This window comes from Pygocentrus nattereri, chromosome 27 (assembly GCF_015220715.1).
Source record: "Pygocentrus nattereri isolate fPygNat1 chromosome 27, fPygNat1.pri, whole genome shotgun sequence".
NCBI lineage: Eukaryota > Metazoa > Chordata > Actinopteri > Characiformes > Serrasalmidae > Pygocentrus > Pygocentrus nattereri.
The window spans coordinates 26986500-27004089 of record NC_051237.1 but is presented as its reverse complement, the minus strand read 5'-3'; the positions used below and the strand labels follow the sequence as shown (position 1 = coordinate 27004089).

At 42.9% G+C, this 17590-nt stretch overlaps 1 protein-coding gene across 7 annotated transcripts in view; it reads right to left on the bottom strand.

Moving 5' to 3' along the window:
- rims2b (regulating synaptic membrane exocytosis 2b) overlaps positions 1–17590 on the bottom strand; it is a 250923-nt gene that overhangs the window by 45122 nt on the left and 188211 nt on the right. For 6 of the 7 annotated variants that reach the window (XM_037535353.1, XM_037535354.1, XM_037535355.1 and 3 more), the window contains 3 exons: positions 13776–13798; positions 8970–9109; positions 6057–6236 (listed from right to left, as the gene is read on the bottom strand). In XM_037535353.1, coding sequence (XP_037391250.1) covers positions 6057–6236; positions 8970–9109; positions 13776–13798 — 343 coding nt within the window. Of the gene's footprint in view, positions 1–6056; positions 6237–8969; positions 9110–13775; positions 13799–15266; positions 15297–17590 lie in introns of all 7 variants that reach the window. The other variant, XM_037535360.1, reaches the window with a different exon arrangement.

Here is a 17590-nt window from a genome sequence, read left to right as displayed (position 1 = left end):
TGTTTCTAATAAAGTGGCCAGTGAGTGGAAGTACAAGGTAGGTGTTTCCAATAATGTGGCCAGTCAGTGGGGGTTTGTGTTGCCACTGTGTGCATCCAGAAGCCGAACCACTGAAGATGTTTCTGCAGACGGCCGGCTGGAGTGTTTCTACGGCTGTGACGAAGAGGATGAATCTGTTTCTATGGCAACTCTGTCCTCAGTGCTTGCCTTTGCGTGCTTCAGGATCCTCTGTGATGAACTCACATGACCCTTTACCCATTAGACTATCACACCCTTATAAGACATTAATGCACACAAAGAAAATGTGTTCTAGGAGCGCTGATGATTTTTTTACATTTATAAGACACGTAAAAACGATGCTGATGGGCAGAAATGAGCACGTATCCAAAACACATTCCAATAACTGTAAAAGCACAAACATAAAACGGATCGGACACCAATTATCACGTACAAATCCACTCCAAATGTCTTCTGATTGTCATTTTTCCATGCAACCGCTTCTCAGAAGTGGGTTTATTGGATTGGCGTGATCAGAGTCCTAATGCATGCACGTAGGCGGGTGGAGAGGTGGCTGGAGTTCAGTGTCTCGCTCTCCTTCAGCATTAAACAGAAGGAACGCGGCTAATTGTTTCTTTGAAAAGCTGCTTCCCTCAGATCTTTTCATGGCATGAAATCAATAAGCAGGAGTTGCGCAGCGCATCTGTGGAAGTGAATGAAGACGAATGGTAGAGGAGGAGCGCTGACCAAAAATGTCCTTGCTTCCTCCGTGAGTGAAGGACCTAAATGCCGCAAGCTGTGCACTGACAGCGCGAACACAGTGACGAATCGCTTAACAATGCAGCGTATTGTTAGGGATGCACCCAAATTTTGGGCACTCAAACATTACGGCCAAATGGCCATTATAGTGGAACTATCAGGTTTTGGCCGAGAAATTAAAAAGGCCAAAAGTTTTGGGGCTGGAAAAAACTCCCAAAAGATTAATTAAGTGCTGACATTGGACACTTGATGTTCAATTAAATGAAGATGACACAAACAAAGAACTGTGATTAAAATCCTGCGCTGGTCAACACAGATGCATTCAAACAGTTCGAGCAGTAGATCAGCAGTGGACGTCTGAATGATTCACGTGAGATTTATTCTCTGTGTTCATGCTGGGTGACGGTACGAAACCCCAGAGCAACTACAGGTTTAAAAAACACGGAAAATCTGACATTCAGCTCCAAACGCAGAACACAGGAACCACAGAAGCAGAATGGAAAGTCAGAGCAAAAGGTGACGGAACAACGACGGACTTCATTGCCTCGAATGACCAGCCGCTCTCTGTTGCCGAGGATGTTGCCTTTGGTGGCGCATGCTGTAGCCTAGGTACTGTAATCATTTAGTAACCAGATTTGTCTCATTGAAGGATGTTATCAATAATAAATAGAACAAGCCTTGCAGCCTTTTGTATGTTTAGTATGTCAATTCAAAAGCATAAATAAATGGCTAAATAAACAAAACAAAAACACAAGTTCTGAATTTCGATGCATTGCTATGCAACGTATTACACCGATCCTTGTTTCTGCTCTCACTGTCCACTTTATCAGCTCCACTGACCGTATAGCTGCACTCTGTAGTTCTACAGTTACAGACTGTAGTCCATCTGTTTCTCTGATACTCTGTTACCCTGTTCTTCAGTGGTCAGGACCCCCATGGACCCTCACAGAGCAGGTACTGTTTGGGTGGTGGGTCATTCTCAGCACTGCAGTAACACTGACATGGTGGTGGTGTGTTAGTGTGTGTTGTGCTGGTCTGAGTGGATCAGACACAGCAGTGCTGCTGGAGTTTTTAAACACCTCAGTGTCTCTGCTGGACTGAGAACCAATAATTTCCAGCCAGCAGCGTCCTGTGGGCAGCGTCCTGTGACCACTGATGAAGGACTAGAGGACGACCAACACAAACTGTGCAGCAGCAGATGAGCTGTCGTCTCTGACTCTACATCTACAAGGTGGACCGACAAGGTAGGAGTGTCTAATAGAGTGGACAGTGAGTGGACGCAGTGTTTAAAAACTCCAGCGTTATGTAAGAACTGCAGCACTTTGACAGCTTTAGCCACTGAATTTGTCATCAAATTAAACTACAAAGTCAAAATTAATAACTCAGTTTACCTACTAGACTGGACATGTTTGCAAACTGTGCCTGAGTTCCTGCTCAGCTGAGAGTTTTTGCTGTGGCTGTCATCTGTGAACAGCTGCTCACGTGACGCTCGGGAGGGCTACAGAGACGTTAGTGATGCTGGGCGGAGCGTTTGGGGGAGGATCACAGCAAGAGAGGATGGGGAGGCAGTGAACATAGAGAACACATACAGCACGGCAACACGGTCATAATCGCAAACACGTACACATGCAGACTCATAGGCGCTCACACTTTCAGATAGAACTATGCACACTTAAGAGTGCACTGAGGGGCATCTCCCAACATCCAGACACTCCCAGCAACGACAGGCCTCACTCACCAAGTCTCTTCTTAAAACCCACACACGCAGTTTTCACTAATATTCTGACACTCACCAATGTTTTCTTATCTGAGATTTGTTATTTCAGACCCTGCCTTCAACACGGTGGTGGTAGTATGAGGGAAGGCTGATTGAGGGAGGGCGGAGAACTCTGACAACTTGGGCTGGAGAAGGCCGGACCCCCTCATAGCTGCAGTAGGGCTGATGAACAGGGAGGAGTTACAGTGGAGGTGGTGGGGATTGTGAACACTTCTTCAAGGGAACGGAAGGTGAAGTTGGGTCATTCTACAGAAACGTCCACTTTTCTATCTGTCCATAGATGTCACTGGTGTCACCTATCCTCATTAGTATTACACATAAGAAAGATAACACCAGAGACGGTAACACCAGCGACGGTAACACCAGCGACGGTAACACCAGAGACGGTAACACCAGCGACGGTAACACCAGCGACGGTAACACCAGAGACAGTAACACCAGCGACGGTAACACCAGAGACAGTAACATCAGAGACTGTAACACCAGAGACAGTAACATCAGAGACTGTAACACCAGAGACAGTAACATCAGAGACTGTAACACCAGAGACGGTAACACCAGAGACAGTAACACCAGAGACGGTAACACCAGAGACGGTAACACCAGAGACTGTAACACCAGAGACGGTAACACCAGAGACAGTAACACCAGAGACAGTAACACCAGAGACAGTAACACCAGAGACGGTAACACCAGAGACGGTAACACCAGAGACGGTAACACCACAGTGACCTCAGATTAAAGTCGGTCACACCAGTGACGTCAGCTAAAAGCTCCATATGAGATCATGAGCTGAGTGAGAAGATCTCTGAGAACTGAGAGACACAGTGGACTCACCATGAGCTTTTCTTCATAGATCCTCAGAAAACAGGTAAAAGGAAGTCGAGTGACGTCATCGGTGTAGCTTTTATTTCAAAATAAGAGATTTTTGTTATGTGGTAACACCAGGGACGCGACTCCTGGGGACGACAACTTTTTATATACGTATTTAATATTTTTTTGCCATTTTGTTTTCTTCGTGACATTTAAATCATATATTTCGTAGTCATGTAAAGATTATTGTACCTAAAATTGCAGAAAAATTGCAGTTTTTTTTTCTTCAAAATATGGCCACAGCCTTCACACACGACTGGAATTCTATATGATTCTGTATGATGAAAACCAGTATTGCTAAATTGAGGCTCTAGAAGGAGTAATTGCTAAAATAACGTATTGTTTTATTTGAAAATATAAATAAATTGTAACCCTGACATGTTTTTCAAGTGTAATATATCTGTAAACGCTAGGCACACAGTAATGGACGTTTCTGTAGAGTGACCCAGTTGTGAACGTATAGGGCGTTCGATTGGAAGAAGGAGGGGTTTCGGGCACGTTCCTCTCCCCAAACTTCAGTTCTAGCTACGTTTTCTTCTCAGGTGAGAACAGAATCTACACAAACTCCAGAGCACAAAGGTGAGAGCAGTCCTGCGCTTTCTGAATCTGACAAAGCCTTTTCTCCAGGACACATTTAAGAGCCAGCTTAGGAAGACACTGGTGAATGAGGCCCATTAATCTTTTATAGAGTGTAGCGTCTGCGGCGTAACCCAATGGTGTAGCCTTACACATTTGGCTCAGGGCGAAACATGACAAACCACGGTCAAGGCTTATTTAGACCAGGGTTATCAGGCCTCATTCACCAGCATCTTCCTAAGTGAGTTCTTGAGAAAGGCTCTAAGAAAAGGTCTGTCAGATTCATGTCGTGTTCTTAAAGCGCAGGATGGTTCTCACCGCTGGGCTCTTGAGTGTGTGTAGATTCTGTTCTTCCCTAAGATCAAAAGAATTTCACAAAAAAGAATTTTTGTGAAAACTGAGTTTTAACCCTGTACTGCACACATTATGAGAGCAATTAAATAAAAATCAGTTCACTTTTCTTGCATAAAGTAGTCCTTGATGTATTTTTTCAGAACTAATTACTAACATTAAAAATAATAATAATAATAACGTGTGCAGGCGCCCTGTTGGAGTGTGTTGCCTTGAGGCAACATTTGTGTGACAATGGAAAGAAATGATATAGAGCTATATTAACTGAAGTGGTGAGACCTGGCTTGTGACTGGCTGTCGCACAGTGTTGCTTCTAGGCAACAAAGAAATTTCTGCAAAATCTCATCACAAAAAAATTGATACTCAATGTTCAAAAAGAGGTTTAGACAGACATTGTGACCAAGTACATGCTTTGTATTGACGTACTCAAACTCTTCTCTTCGTTATTAACACCAATGTTGACTTTAAAGAAGTGTTATGTCATTGTAAAGTGAGGGAAATGACTTTGTTGCCCTGAGGCAACATCGTGCAATAGAGGGTTAAGAAGAAATTTCTTCCTAAGAACGCTTGGTGAATGAAGCCCACTGTTTTTCAGGGTTCTTGACTAAAGACAATGGTTCTGCATAGACGCATTCATTAAAGGGTTCTTTGCACAGTGAAACTGTTCCTCAGATTGATGGAGAATGTCTTGTCTTTGGTTCTATCTAGCACCAAAGAGGGGTCTGTTATTGTTCTGCAAAGCATTTAATCATTCAAATGGTTCATTGAGTGTTCATGGTGCTATACAGAACCACTGTCCTTACTGAAGAACTCTTAAAGAACCTTATTTTTTTAAGAATGTAGAGTGGAGCATAGGTCAGAAAGGCATTCAGATCTTGTCCGCCTTGGAGGCGAGTACCCGGCTGGAGCAGGGGTCTGTACGGTTCTAATTCAAGCGAGTAAATCGGTCTTGTACTGTAGGTGGTTCTATATAGAACCTTTCTGAAAAGGGTTCTCCATAGCACCAAAAAGGGTCCTACTATTGTAACATTGCAACAGCAGACAAACCCTTTTTGGTGATATATAGAACCCTTTCTAACAAAAAGACAGTGGTTCTATGAAGACGCATGCTGCAGTGGTTCTGTGCATGGTATAACTGTTCTTCAGTTTGCTGGAGAATGTGATGTATCTGGTTCTATATAGCACCAAAAAGGGTTCTGCTTTGTTATAATGACAAGCTTTTAACAACAGAAGAACCCTTTTTCTTTTACAGAGCCAAGTTCTATATAAAACCATCTACAACACATTGTCCATCAGTCTGAAGAACCCTTTCACACTGCAAAGAACTATTTAATCTTGCAAAGGGTTTCTGAAGTGTTCATGGTACTAGAAAGCACCATCTTCTTTACTAAAGAACCTGTGAAGCACCTGAGTTTTCAAAAGGTTTCTAGATAGAACCATATAAAACACGTTTTCCAACAAGCTGAAGAACCATGCAAAAGAACTCTTTAATCATGCAAAGGGTTCTGTGAGTGTTCATGGTTCTACACAGAACCATCTTCTTTACTAAAGAACCGTTGAAGAACCATCTTTTTTAAGAGTGTATTAGGTTGTCTTAGAAATGTCCGGATGTCCTGCAGCACTTTAACACTGAACAATGCTGGGAATCACTGGTCAGCAGCTACGGAGGAACAGACATACGCTGGACTCTACGTTTAATCTGCCGTCCTCTAATGATGCTAACCTGTCCGGCTCCTCTTCTGCTTCCTCTTCAGGAGCCTCCACACCACCCCCCTCTGCCCCTTGGGACCCTCCCCCCTCTGCTTCTGGGGCTGTTCCTGTGGTTTCCGCTCCCCTCTCTGCTGTAGCGGCTCCAGTGTTCTCCTCCCCCTGAGACTGACTCTGCTGGAGCGCCTCGCCACGGCTACATGCACAAACACACAAACACACACACACACACACACATGCAGAAACACAAAGAGATGCAGACGGAGACCACGGGCCGAGAGGAAGCATGCAGGACAGAAGACAGAAGAGACGGCAGTGAGCATGAAGACACGCCAGCGCTATCCGTTTAAGTTATGACAAACAACAGCATCAGTCAGAGCAGTGATGGAGGGAGTGAGTAGAGACCACCTGAAAGAAAAGCGCTAAACCCGAGAGAAGTGGCCTGTCAACATTAAGCTCTTTCTGAAGCAGCAGACATGTGTTAAAGCTTTCATGCCGGCAGGCCTGTCCTCCACGCTGCTTTGAGAGGTTTCCCCAGTTCCTCCGAATGCAGTGGATGAGGCAGGACACGCTCGGAGTCTGGAGTTTGTTTCCTTAGTTATACCGGTGCTATGAGGCCAAGGCTGCTAACAAGTAAAGCTCATACCCATTTATTGACCGACCATTTGTTCAATCGAACTGAATTGAATTTAGAACCATTATTATTTAACCCATCCATGCAGTGAAACACCCACATAGATGCACACTAGTGCACACACACACTAGGGGGCAGTGAGCACACTTGCCCGGAGCGGTGGCCAGCCCTAGGGAGCTCAGGGAGCGATTAGGGGTTAGGTGCCTTGCTCAAGGGCACTTCAGTTACTACGTCCTTAAAACCTTCTGCTTAGGCTACCTGGTAGAAGCATTACCCAGAGGAGAACATCTGGATAGTTCTGGTCCTGGTGATTTACTGTTGAACTGCAGTATAAAAGACTAAAAATGTAAAATGAATGTTCTACGCACTTCAGTCAGACGTCAATCAAACCCAGGCCGAATCCCAAACGGCTCCGTGCTCCCTAAATAGTGTTCTAGCTACACAAGTGTAGAAGTTCTAGCCTCTACAGCCAAACAGTGCATCATTTATCCAGTGTGGATGTGTCTTGGTCTTGGACTACAGCCCTTGCTATTTGGTGAGGTATAAGCTTCCATTACTCGTTAGCTAAATTAGCCTTCATTGCAAATCTAAAGACACAAACTGCAGACACCAAATGTCCCGGCTGGTGATATAAAGTGGGAGCGCTGAACTCAGACTCTGAGCTCAGACCTGCTGCTCTCCCAGCCATGGACAAACACTCACTGACATTACTGCTTGGTTCAGGTTTAAACAAGCAGAACCAAACCTGATCTCCACCAGAACCGGACAGAGGAGCTCATTACAAGCACAGAGAGAGTTGCTCATGACGGGAATCGGTTTAAGATCATTAAGTCATTTGAACCACAGACGATGGGATATGGTTTTGGTAACTAAGGCCAAGTATCAGCAATAACACTGAATTATCAATTGGTCAAATTCAAATACTCAGAGAATTAAACCACCGGTGCAGTGAAGTTTTGGGTTGACTGTAAGGTAAAGGCCTAAGTTAGGGGTGGACGATATGACAAAAATATAATATCACGATACTTTGAAACATCTTCTTAATACACAATATGCATCCTGATATTTATCTTTTCTGAAGTTTGAGGAGCTACAACAGACAAAATGATTTTTGTTTACCGCTTCATGTTGCACTAAATCAGTGCTAAGTATTGATGAAATCTGCAACATACATTATATTTCCAAAGGTCCTCACTCCCCCATCCAGATCACTGAGTTCAGCTGTTCCAGTCACTTCCATGGCCACAGGTGTATAAAGCCGAGCCCCTAGGCCTGCAGACTGCTTCTACAGACATTAGTGAAAGAATGGGTCGCTCTCAGGAGCTCAGTGAATTCCAGCGTGGTACCGTGATCGGACGCCACCTGTGCAGCAAGTCCAGTCGTGAAATTTCCTCACTACTAAATATTCCACAGTCCACTGTCAGTGGGATTATAACAAAGTGGAAGCGATTGGGAACGACAGCAACTCAGCCACGAAGTGGTCGGCCACGTAAAATGACAGAGCGGTCAGCGGATGCTGAGGGGCATAGTGCACAGAGGTCACCGACTTTCTGCAGAGTCAATCACTACAGACCTCCAAACTTCATGTGGCCTTCAGATCAGCTCAAGAACAGCGTAGAGAGCTTCATGGAATGGGTTTCCATGGCCGAGCAGCTGCATCCAAGCCTTACATCACCAAGCGCAATGCAAAGCGTGGAATGCAGTGGTGTAAAGGAATCCGATGGACGAGTCTGGGTTTGGCGGTTGCCAGGAGACTTCAGCACCAAGAGATTTTGGACAATTTCATGCTCCCAACTTTGTGGGAACAGTTTGGGGAAAAATTCCCATAAACACTCCTAACCCTTGTGGAAAGCCTTCCCAGAAGAGTTGGAGCTGTTAAAGCTGCAAAGGGTGGGCCGACATCATATTAAACCCTATGGATTAAGAATGGGATGTCACTCAAGTTCATAGGAGAGTGAAGCCAGACGAGTGAATACTTTTGGAAATATAGTGTAGTCAGGAAAGCATATTGCGATGTGACATGTGATCCAATTTATCACAATAATGACTAATACTGTCCACCCCTACTGTAAATCACACACCTCTGTTTTCATATATAGTATATTCACTCTAAGAATGACCATATATATATATATATATATATACACACACACATATATATATGTAATGTGTCATAGTTACAGTGACAGCCTAGGGAAGCTCTTTAGGCCACTTTGAAAATCAGTGTGGTCCACACCCCACCCTTCTATGGTCCATTATTTCAGATGAGAAGGTCAAAAGTCGGAATGCACCTACCTGATCCTGCGAGTGGCCCGCGCCCTCTCAGACTGGACAGACATGTAGCTCGCGCTGCTAAGCCGAGACGCGCTCGACATAGCGGACACGTCGCTTACATCACTGTCCGACGACTTCATGGACAGACTGTCCATCCCTCGCTGTTGGGTGGAGGTGGGGGGGGTGGGGTGGAGGGGGTGGGAGCGGATGAAATGGCAGAATGTTTATAACATTCATGCTGCTGTAATAATATTTGTAATAAGACTTGAATATTTTTGTCATTTATAAGACAAAATATAACGTAATACATGATTATATTTCACTGTTGTTGGAACAAAAAAACGGTGACTTTACAGGAGAAGCAAAAAACCTACTTTACTTTCAATGTCAGTCAGAATTTTTCCCCCAAGTCATTGTGGGTCGTTTCCTTTGGTCCATATATATATATATATATATATATATATATAATTTTTTTGCATTTTTATTTTATTTTTGTTCACTGCAAGGTCACATTTTATGCTTTATTCCAGTATATTAAAGTGAGCAAATAAACCATACATGTGCATTAAAGGGTGTGACCCACGAAGGCGTTTAACTTATTTTCTCAAACAAAATCAACAAAGCATCGTTGTCCAGGGGTGCACTAACTTTTACATTTACATTCTGCACTTCTGACCATTTTGTTTGTATTGAAATAAAAAAAATATAAAACCATGGCAGAAAAGTAAAGGATGCTTTTCCCCCGCATCCCCACGCACCAGCGACGTTCCATCGATTTCAATTAAGCGACCGAACCGGAGAAGGAACTTGTGCCGTAACATCACGGCTGTGATTCGGTTGCAGGTACGAGCTGAAGAAGATCATACAGTTATATTCCTATCTTACAACGCTTCTTCAAAACAAAGAAAATAGTAAAGCACTCCTTCAGTCTTTTATCACATGTGCTTTAAAATTCGCAAAGTCTTCCGCCAAGAAAGTACACACAGCAGCCCTTTTACCCTGGTCAGGACCCCCATGGACATTCTCAGCACTGCAGTAACACTGACATGGTGGTTGTGCTGGTATGAGTGGATCAGACAGCAGCAGTGCTACTGGAGTTTTTAAACACTGTGTCCACTCACTGTCCACTCTATTAGACACGCCTACCTTGTCGGTCCACCTTGTGGATGTAAAGTCAGAGACGACAGCTCATCTGCTGCTGCACAGTTTGTGTTGGTCATCCTCTCGTCCTTCATCAGTGGTCACAGGACGCTGCCCACAGGACGCTGCCCACAGGACGCTGCCCACAGGACGCTGTTGGCTGGATATTTTTGGTTGGTGGACTATTCTCAGTCCAGCAGCGACACTGAGGTGTTTAAAACTCCAGCAGCACTGCTGTGTCTGATCCACTCGCACCAGCACAACACACACTAACACACCACCACCACCATGTCAGTGTTACTGCAGTGCTGAGAATGACACATCACCGAAAATTACCTGCTCTGTGAGGGTCCATGGGGGTCCTGACCACTGAAGAACAGGGTAACAGAGTATCAGAGAAACAGATGGACTACAGTCTGTAACTGTAGAACTACAGAGTGCAGCTATACGGTCAGTGGAGCTGATGAAGTGGACAGTGAGCGTAGAAACAAGGATCATAATGTTGTGGTTGATCGGTGTATACAATGTTATTTTTTTAATTATTGCAGGTGGGATACATAACTAGAGTGAATACTAATCTTTGAAGTCTCAGAAATTTAGGGCACTCAATATAAAATATCAAGGGTCCCCAAAATGTGTTCAAACCAGTGATTCTCAGTCTGGGGGTCGTGACTCGTGAGATAGTCATCAAAAAGGTAGCTCAGCTTATTCAGACATATCTTTTAGACAGACCTTCCTATGAAATGTCAATGCCATTGATCTCTCACTGTCATTATAAGCAATCATTAATTAACCTCTGGGACCCCCTGAATGTCTCAAAATCATAATTCTGGGGCGTCACTGAAAATAAACGTATTATATACTGTCTGTTAGAGGAGAACAGACGCTAAAATGCAAAGTCAGGTCACTGTTTATCTGCTTCACCCACAATCAGCTTCTATCTTTGGTGTTCTCAACTAACTAGAGCTGCAGCACTGGCTCACCCAGTTGGTCCTTCATAGTCTAGAAACTGTAACTTTGCCCAAATTCCTCTGAAAACACCCCTGAAAAACAACATTGACTGTGCTTAAATGGAAAGATTTTTCCAATCTGATTAAATACATTCCGATAATAGATGAAGGCTGAGGTGTTTATTCTCACTCTACTCAACAATCTGATGTAAATCTCTGTTTACGTGCACACTACAACTAATTAGATATAAATTTACGTGGAGAACCACTTAGTGTAGACGTTACCATGACAACGAGCATCACGTGAGGTCCAGTCAGAGTGAGATGAGCAGCAGTGAGCAGTGATTGTGTTTCTAACTGCTTTAAAATGACGTCAGACTCAGGAAAACGTCCTTCACACGTCCTTATTAAAGAAGGCCGAGAGGAAGACGTCGTGCTCTGAGACGCATAAGCTGGACGTCCGTCCCACCGCCGTCTTTTAAAGATCAGAGCATGAACTTCGTCTCCTCTGCAGACCAGTTTCTGCTCCGCCGTGTTGAACGGTATAAACTCTCACTGTGACGCGACGCACATGCAGAACGGACTGAAACTTTCCGATAGGGAATGTAATCGGATTCAGGAGTTTACACGGATATTATTCTTCTATTTAACTGTTTATTTAGAGGATTACCCACCTCGATCAATCAGATAGAAACTGTATTCCGAATGGCCTCAATCGGACTAGACTATTCCGATTGACCTATTAGTCTGATTATTAAGAGATTATTTGGCTACATGTTAAACATGGCTAATGTCATGAAACAATGCTTTTTTATAGAAGGAAAAAAAACTTTTTACATTACTGCATAATTACATTGCCGCATCTAAATAGTGGGACATATGGCAGGAAATCCAGAGCTGTTCCTTCTTAATGAACGGCACTAAAGTCAAACAGAGGGAAAAGTACAGCTGCCATCTCTCCTGCCTGAGTCGTGTGTGGCTTTTTCAGTCTGCTGATGACACAGAGCAGAGGCTCAGGCCCAGACATGCTTATAAAACCCGTTTAAAATACCAGCACAGAGGTTTACCCTGTTCTAATAATGGATCAGACTGAAGACAGCAGCCAAGGCTCCATTCTTTGTAAAGTCACCACACATTTATTCCCTGAATATGATTTTTTTACATAATGAATTCAGGAACTCAGGTTGTCTCACGATGTTCAGTTTATTAAAACTCAAACAGTGGGTGACATGAACTCCAGTGGGGAGTCTAAACTGTACCTGACAAGAGAAGATAAGCTAAGATGAGAAAGAACAGCATCACTGCCTGAACAGAGCCCTGGACCTACATTTTTGTTTTTTGTAAGTTGTTTGTATAATTTGGCCCGCACAATGTGTCAACATGATAAAGTGAATTTGTCCAAAATGACTCAGAAGGAAATTTTGGTATGTCAACTTACATTGAATGTTTTTTACTGTAAAGTCACTGTTTCATCTTCAGTAAAGTCACTGCTTTATCTCCTGTAAAGTCACTGTTTTATCTCCTGTAAAGTCACTGCTTTATCCCCTGTAAATTCACTGCTTTATCTCCTGTAAAGTTACTGCTTTATCTCCTGTAAAGTCACTGCTTTATCTCCTGTAAAGTCACTGCTTTATCTACTGTAAAGTCACTGCTTTATCTCCTGTAAAGTCACTTCTTTATCTCCTGTAAAGTCACTGCTTTATCTCCTGTAAAGTCACTGCTTTATCTCCTGTAAAGTCACTGCTTTATCTCCTGTAAATTCACTGCTTTATCTCCTGTAAAGTCACTGCTTTATCTCCTGTAAATTCACTGCTTTATCTCCTGTAAAGTCACTGCTTTATCTCCTGTAAAGTCACTGCTTTATCTCCTGTAAAGTCACTACTTTATCTCCTGTAAAGTTACTGCTTTATCTCCTGTAAAGTCACTGCTTTATCTCCTGTAAAGTTACTGCTTTATCTCCTGTAAAGTCACTACTTTATCTCCTGTAAAGTTACTACTTTATCTCCTGTAAATTCACTGCTTTATCTCCTGTAAAGTCACTGCTTTATCTCCTGTAAAGTTACTGCTTTATCTCCTGTAAAGTCACTGCTTTATCTCCTGTAAAGTCACTACTTTATCTCCTGTAAAGTTACTGCTTTATCCCCTGTAAAGTCACTGCTTTATCTCCTGTAAATTCACTGCTTTATCTCCTGTAAAGTCACTGCTTTATCTCCTGTAAAGTTACTGCTTTATCTCCTGTAAAGTCACTGCTTTATCTCCTGTAAAGATACTGCTTTATCTCCTGTAAAGTCACTGCTTTATCTCCTGTAAATTCACAGCTTTATCTCCTGTAAAGTCACTGCTTTATCTCCTGTAAATTCACAGCTTTATCTCCTGTAAAGTCACTGCTTTATCTCCTGTAAAGATACTGCTTTATCTCCTGTAAAGTCACTGCTTTATCTCCTGTAAAGTCACTGTTTTAAGAGATCCTAAAGCATGGCCTTACTCAGGTATGATCTCGTTCCCATGCCTTTCAAAGTTATGGCCATGACTTAATTATCTCATTTCCATGCCCTACTAAATCATGGTGACGGATTAGGACCTCGTTTCCATGCGTTACTACGTCATGGCGATGCATTATTTTTATTTATATGTGATGTCACCAGTGGGCCTCCATAGTTCACACTTTCAATCTGCAAAATGCTTGGAAGACAAACACATTCTGAAATATGTTTTTTGCATCGAGGGGAATACGTACCCTGGACGGATCCTTCAGAGAACCTGCAGAAAAAGAGAGAGAGAGAGATAAAAAGCCATGAATCTGATCTGTTGACTTCAGCAATGCGTCCACTGATTTTAGCAGCTCGCAATAAAAAAAGAACACATGTTGCTTCTCACCAGTAAATATGACAGTTTTAAATCATATTATATTGTTATATTTCTGACAAAGACAGTTCACAGAAAAACCGCATCATGCACATCAGCAATGCGCACATCATTTACGGTTCCACTCATAAAAAAAGGTTCTTCAAGGGTTCTTAAGTAAAGAAAATGCTTTGAAACGGGTTCTTTATAGCACCAAATGGGTTGTTGTATTGATGAAGAATGTGTTGCAGATGGTTCTATACACAACCTTATAGCACCAAAAAGGGTTCTTCTATTGTAACAAGCTTAGTATGGTAAAAATACAAGAACCCATTTTGGTGCTATACAGAACCCTTTTCAAAAAGGTTCTATATAGAACTATGAACCCTTTGCATGATTAAAGATTCTTTGCATAACGAAAGGGTTCTTCATTCTTAATGCATGTGCTGTAGATGTTTTTTTATAGAACTGTCTTGAAAATGGTTCTATATAGCACCAAAACGGGCTCTTCTACTGTTAGGATCCTAAGCTTGCTACAATAGAAGAACCCTTTTGGTGCTATATGGAACCCTTTTCAAACAGGCTGCATATAGATGCATCTGTAGCACATCAACCATCAATCTGAAGACTGCGTTCATGATGCAAAGAACCCTTTAATCGTTCTTTGAGCATTCATGGTTCTATACAGAACCCTTGAAGAACCATTGTTTTTACGAGTGTAGAGTCCTCTCTGTTGTCAGTAAGAGCTTTAAAACAAGATAAGAAGGCTTCACTGAGATACAGTGTCGCCGATCGGACGCCCACAGAATCTAGTGCTGCATAAAGCAGATGGACTGACCTCAGCTGTGGCCTGAGGACGTCCTAGAACGTACACTGGAACACAAGCGGTTTTCTTTCACACTGGACCGACCCTGAGCGCATTCAACCAGAGTAGCTTCCAAGATGGGATCAGTCAACACAAAAGGATTTTGGCCTCAAGTCCAAGTTCAAGAGTTCAAGGTGGATTTACACCTCTGTGTTTGAACGGGTTCGGAAAAAAGATCCATATCTGCCTCAAAACGGCTTGTAAAGTTCCATAAGGTACTTGAGCTCTATCTTAGCACAGAAACCAGCTCACAGAAGCTCTCTGAACCCATTTCCCTATATTCATCCTGCCAGTGTAACTGAATCAGTGACTGGGTGAAAGAAATGCGGTGGTTTCTTCGTCTTACATGCACAGTTAACACTTTACAATTCCCACTTTACTCACGGGGAACGGATCCTTCCTTGCCTTTCCCTGTCTGGATACTGATGAATACTATATTGTCTTATTAATTACAGCACATACAGACACATTTGCAGAGGTTTGACTGAGGAATTCAGACACTATGAGCCAGTACGATACCTGCATCTCCGTTCTCTGTCACTGCCTCTACTGTCGCAGTGTGAGATGGTGGTGAAGATGAGACACAAAGTGAGGGCAAAACAAAAACAGGCACACGTTTCAGCAGAAATGTAGAGCTGTCACAATGAATCGTTGTGAGTGACGTCAGAAATAAAGGTATAAACAGTGTAAATGTTTCCTCAAAGCTCCAGCAGTGGTTCTAAGGTCTGATGGTGGAGCTTAAATCAGTTCCTCCAGGTGAAAAGTTGGTATTTGCTCCTTTTCATAACCGAATGTTTTAAAACAGAGCAGTAGAGTAAAAGCCTGGAGGCGAGGCGAGGCGGGGTGTGTGGAGTCAGTCCATCTTAGAACAGATCATTTCAGTGGATTATGGTTCAGTTATGTTCCCTGACTGAAGGGACTGAGACGGAGCCTTGAGGGAACCACCCCAGTGACGGTTTAGTAGCTTTATTTCTGAGAGTGTAGTGATTATTATGAGTTTAATCAAGTCATCTGTTTAAAATAAAAATGGGCTTAACTGAACAACCAAAGGTAGACTGAGTACAAACCACTAAGACACCAAAATGCATAAAATGAGCATCTATTGGACCTTCTTACCATAAGAGAAACCAATAGGAGCATTGAAAATATGCAGCAGCAAAGTATCTGCAGGTGTTCCACTCATTTTTCTAAAATAATTAGACAGTTAAGATGTAAACAGAGCCATTCAGAGCGGTTCGGTGTGAAACGCTCAGTTCTAGAGAAACTTACCGAGTCAGAGCTGCTCTCAGCGGTGGTGATGGAACCTTCAACTTTATAAGTAGCCTGAGTAACATCACTAGAATAATCCTAATAACTGTTAGCTAGCGGAGGTGTACAGCTCCCACCCTGCATTTAACACTACTAAGGGCAGCTCTGCTTAAACTGGACATTTGACCTACAGACTTGTAGACCAATTACTAGGCCAATTCATCTGAACTGATTATATATTTTAATCGAGTCATCGATTCTCAACGAGTTATTGTGACAGTAATGCAACAAACATTACAGTGGTGAGGCATAAGCACACGCACACACACACACACACACACACACACACACACACACACACACACACACACACACACACTAAAAGCATGCATATTAACTGCACTCTTCATTCCATGATGGTGAAACATGTTCTGAAGGATGTCAGAGAGCTCTACAGAGACATGCCTGAGGAAAGCACTACAGCAGAAATGGTCTTCAAAACACAGCGGCAACAAAACAGACACGTAGACATTAATATGGGATCTTCTAAAACAACATCTCAACCACAGCCTACCATCTACAAGCCCTGCTGAGTGCTAGGGTTGCACCGATACCGTATCAGTGTCGGTATGGGCAATGGGGATACCAATACCTAGTATGTCTGATATGCCGAAGCAATTTCTGACATGCATGTGTGCTACTAAGTGACTGGTCATTTAGTGTGACTCTGGGCCCTAAGCATATATGCTATATGTATCCAGTTATTTAGTGTGACTCTGGGCCATAAGCATATGTATCTGGTTATTTAGTGTGACTCTGGGCCCTAAGCATATGTATCTGGTTATTTAGTGTGACTCTGGGCCCTAAACATATGTATCCAGTCATTTAGTGTGACTCTGGGCCCTAAACATATGTATCCAGTCATTTAGTGTGACTCTGGGCCCTAAGCATATGTATCTGGTTATTTAGTGTGACTCTGGGCCCTAAACATATGTATCTGGTTATTTAGTGTGACTCTGGGCCCTAAGCATATATGCTATATGTATCCAGTCGTTTAGTGTGACTGTGGGCCCTAAGCATATATGCTATATGTATCCAGTCGTTTAGTGTGACTGTGGGCCCTAAGCATATATGCTATATGTATCCAGTCGTTTAGTGTGACTGTGGGCCCTAAGCATATATGCTATATGTATCCAGTCATTTAGTGTGACTCTGGGCCCTAAACATATGTATCCAGTCATTTAGTGTGACTCTGGGCCCTAAGCATATGTATCTGGTTATTTAGTGTGACTCTGGGCCCTAAACATATGTATCTGGTTATTTAGTGTGACTCTGGGCCCTAAGCATATATGCTATATGTATCCAGTCGTTTAGTGTGACTGTGGGCCCTAAGCATATATGCTATATGTATCCAGTCGTTTAGTGTGACTGTGGGCCCTAAGCATATATGCTATATGTATCCAGTCGTTTAGTGTGACTGTGGGCCCTAAGCATATATGCTATATGTATCCAGTCATTTAGTGTGACTCTGGGCCCTAAACATATGTATCCAGTCATTTAGTGTGACTCTGGGCCCTAAACATATGTATCCAGTC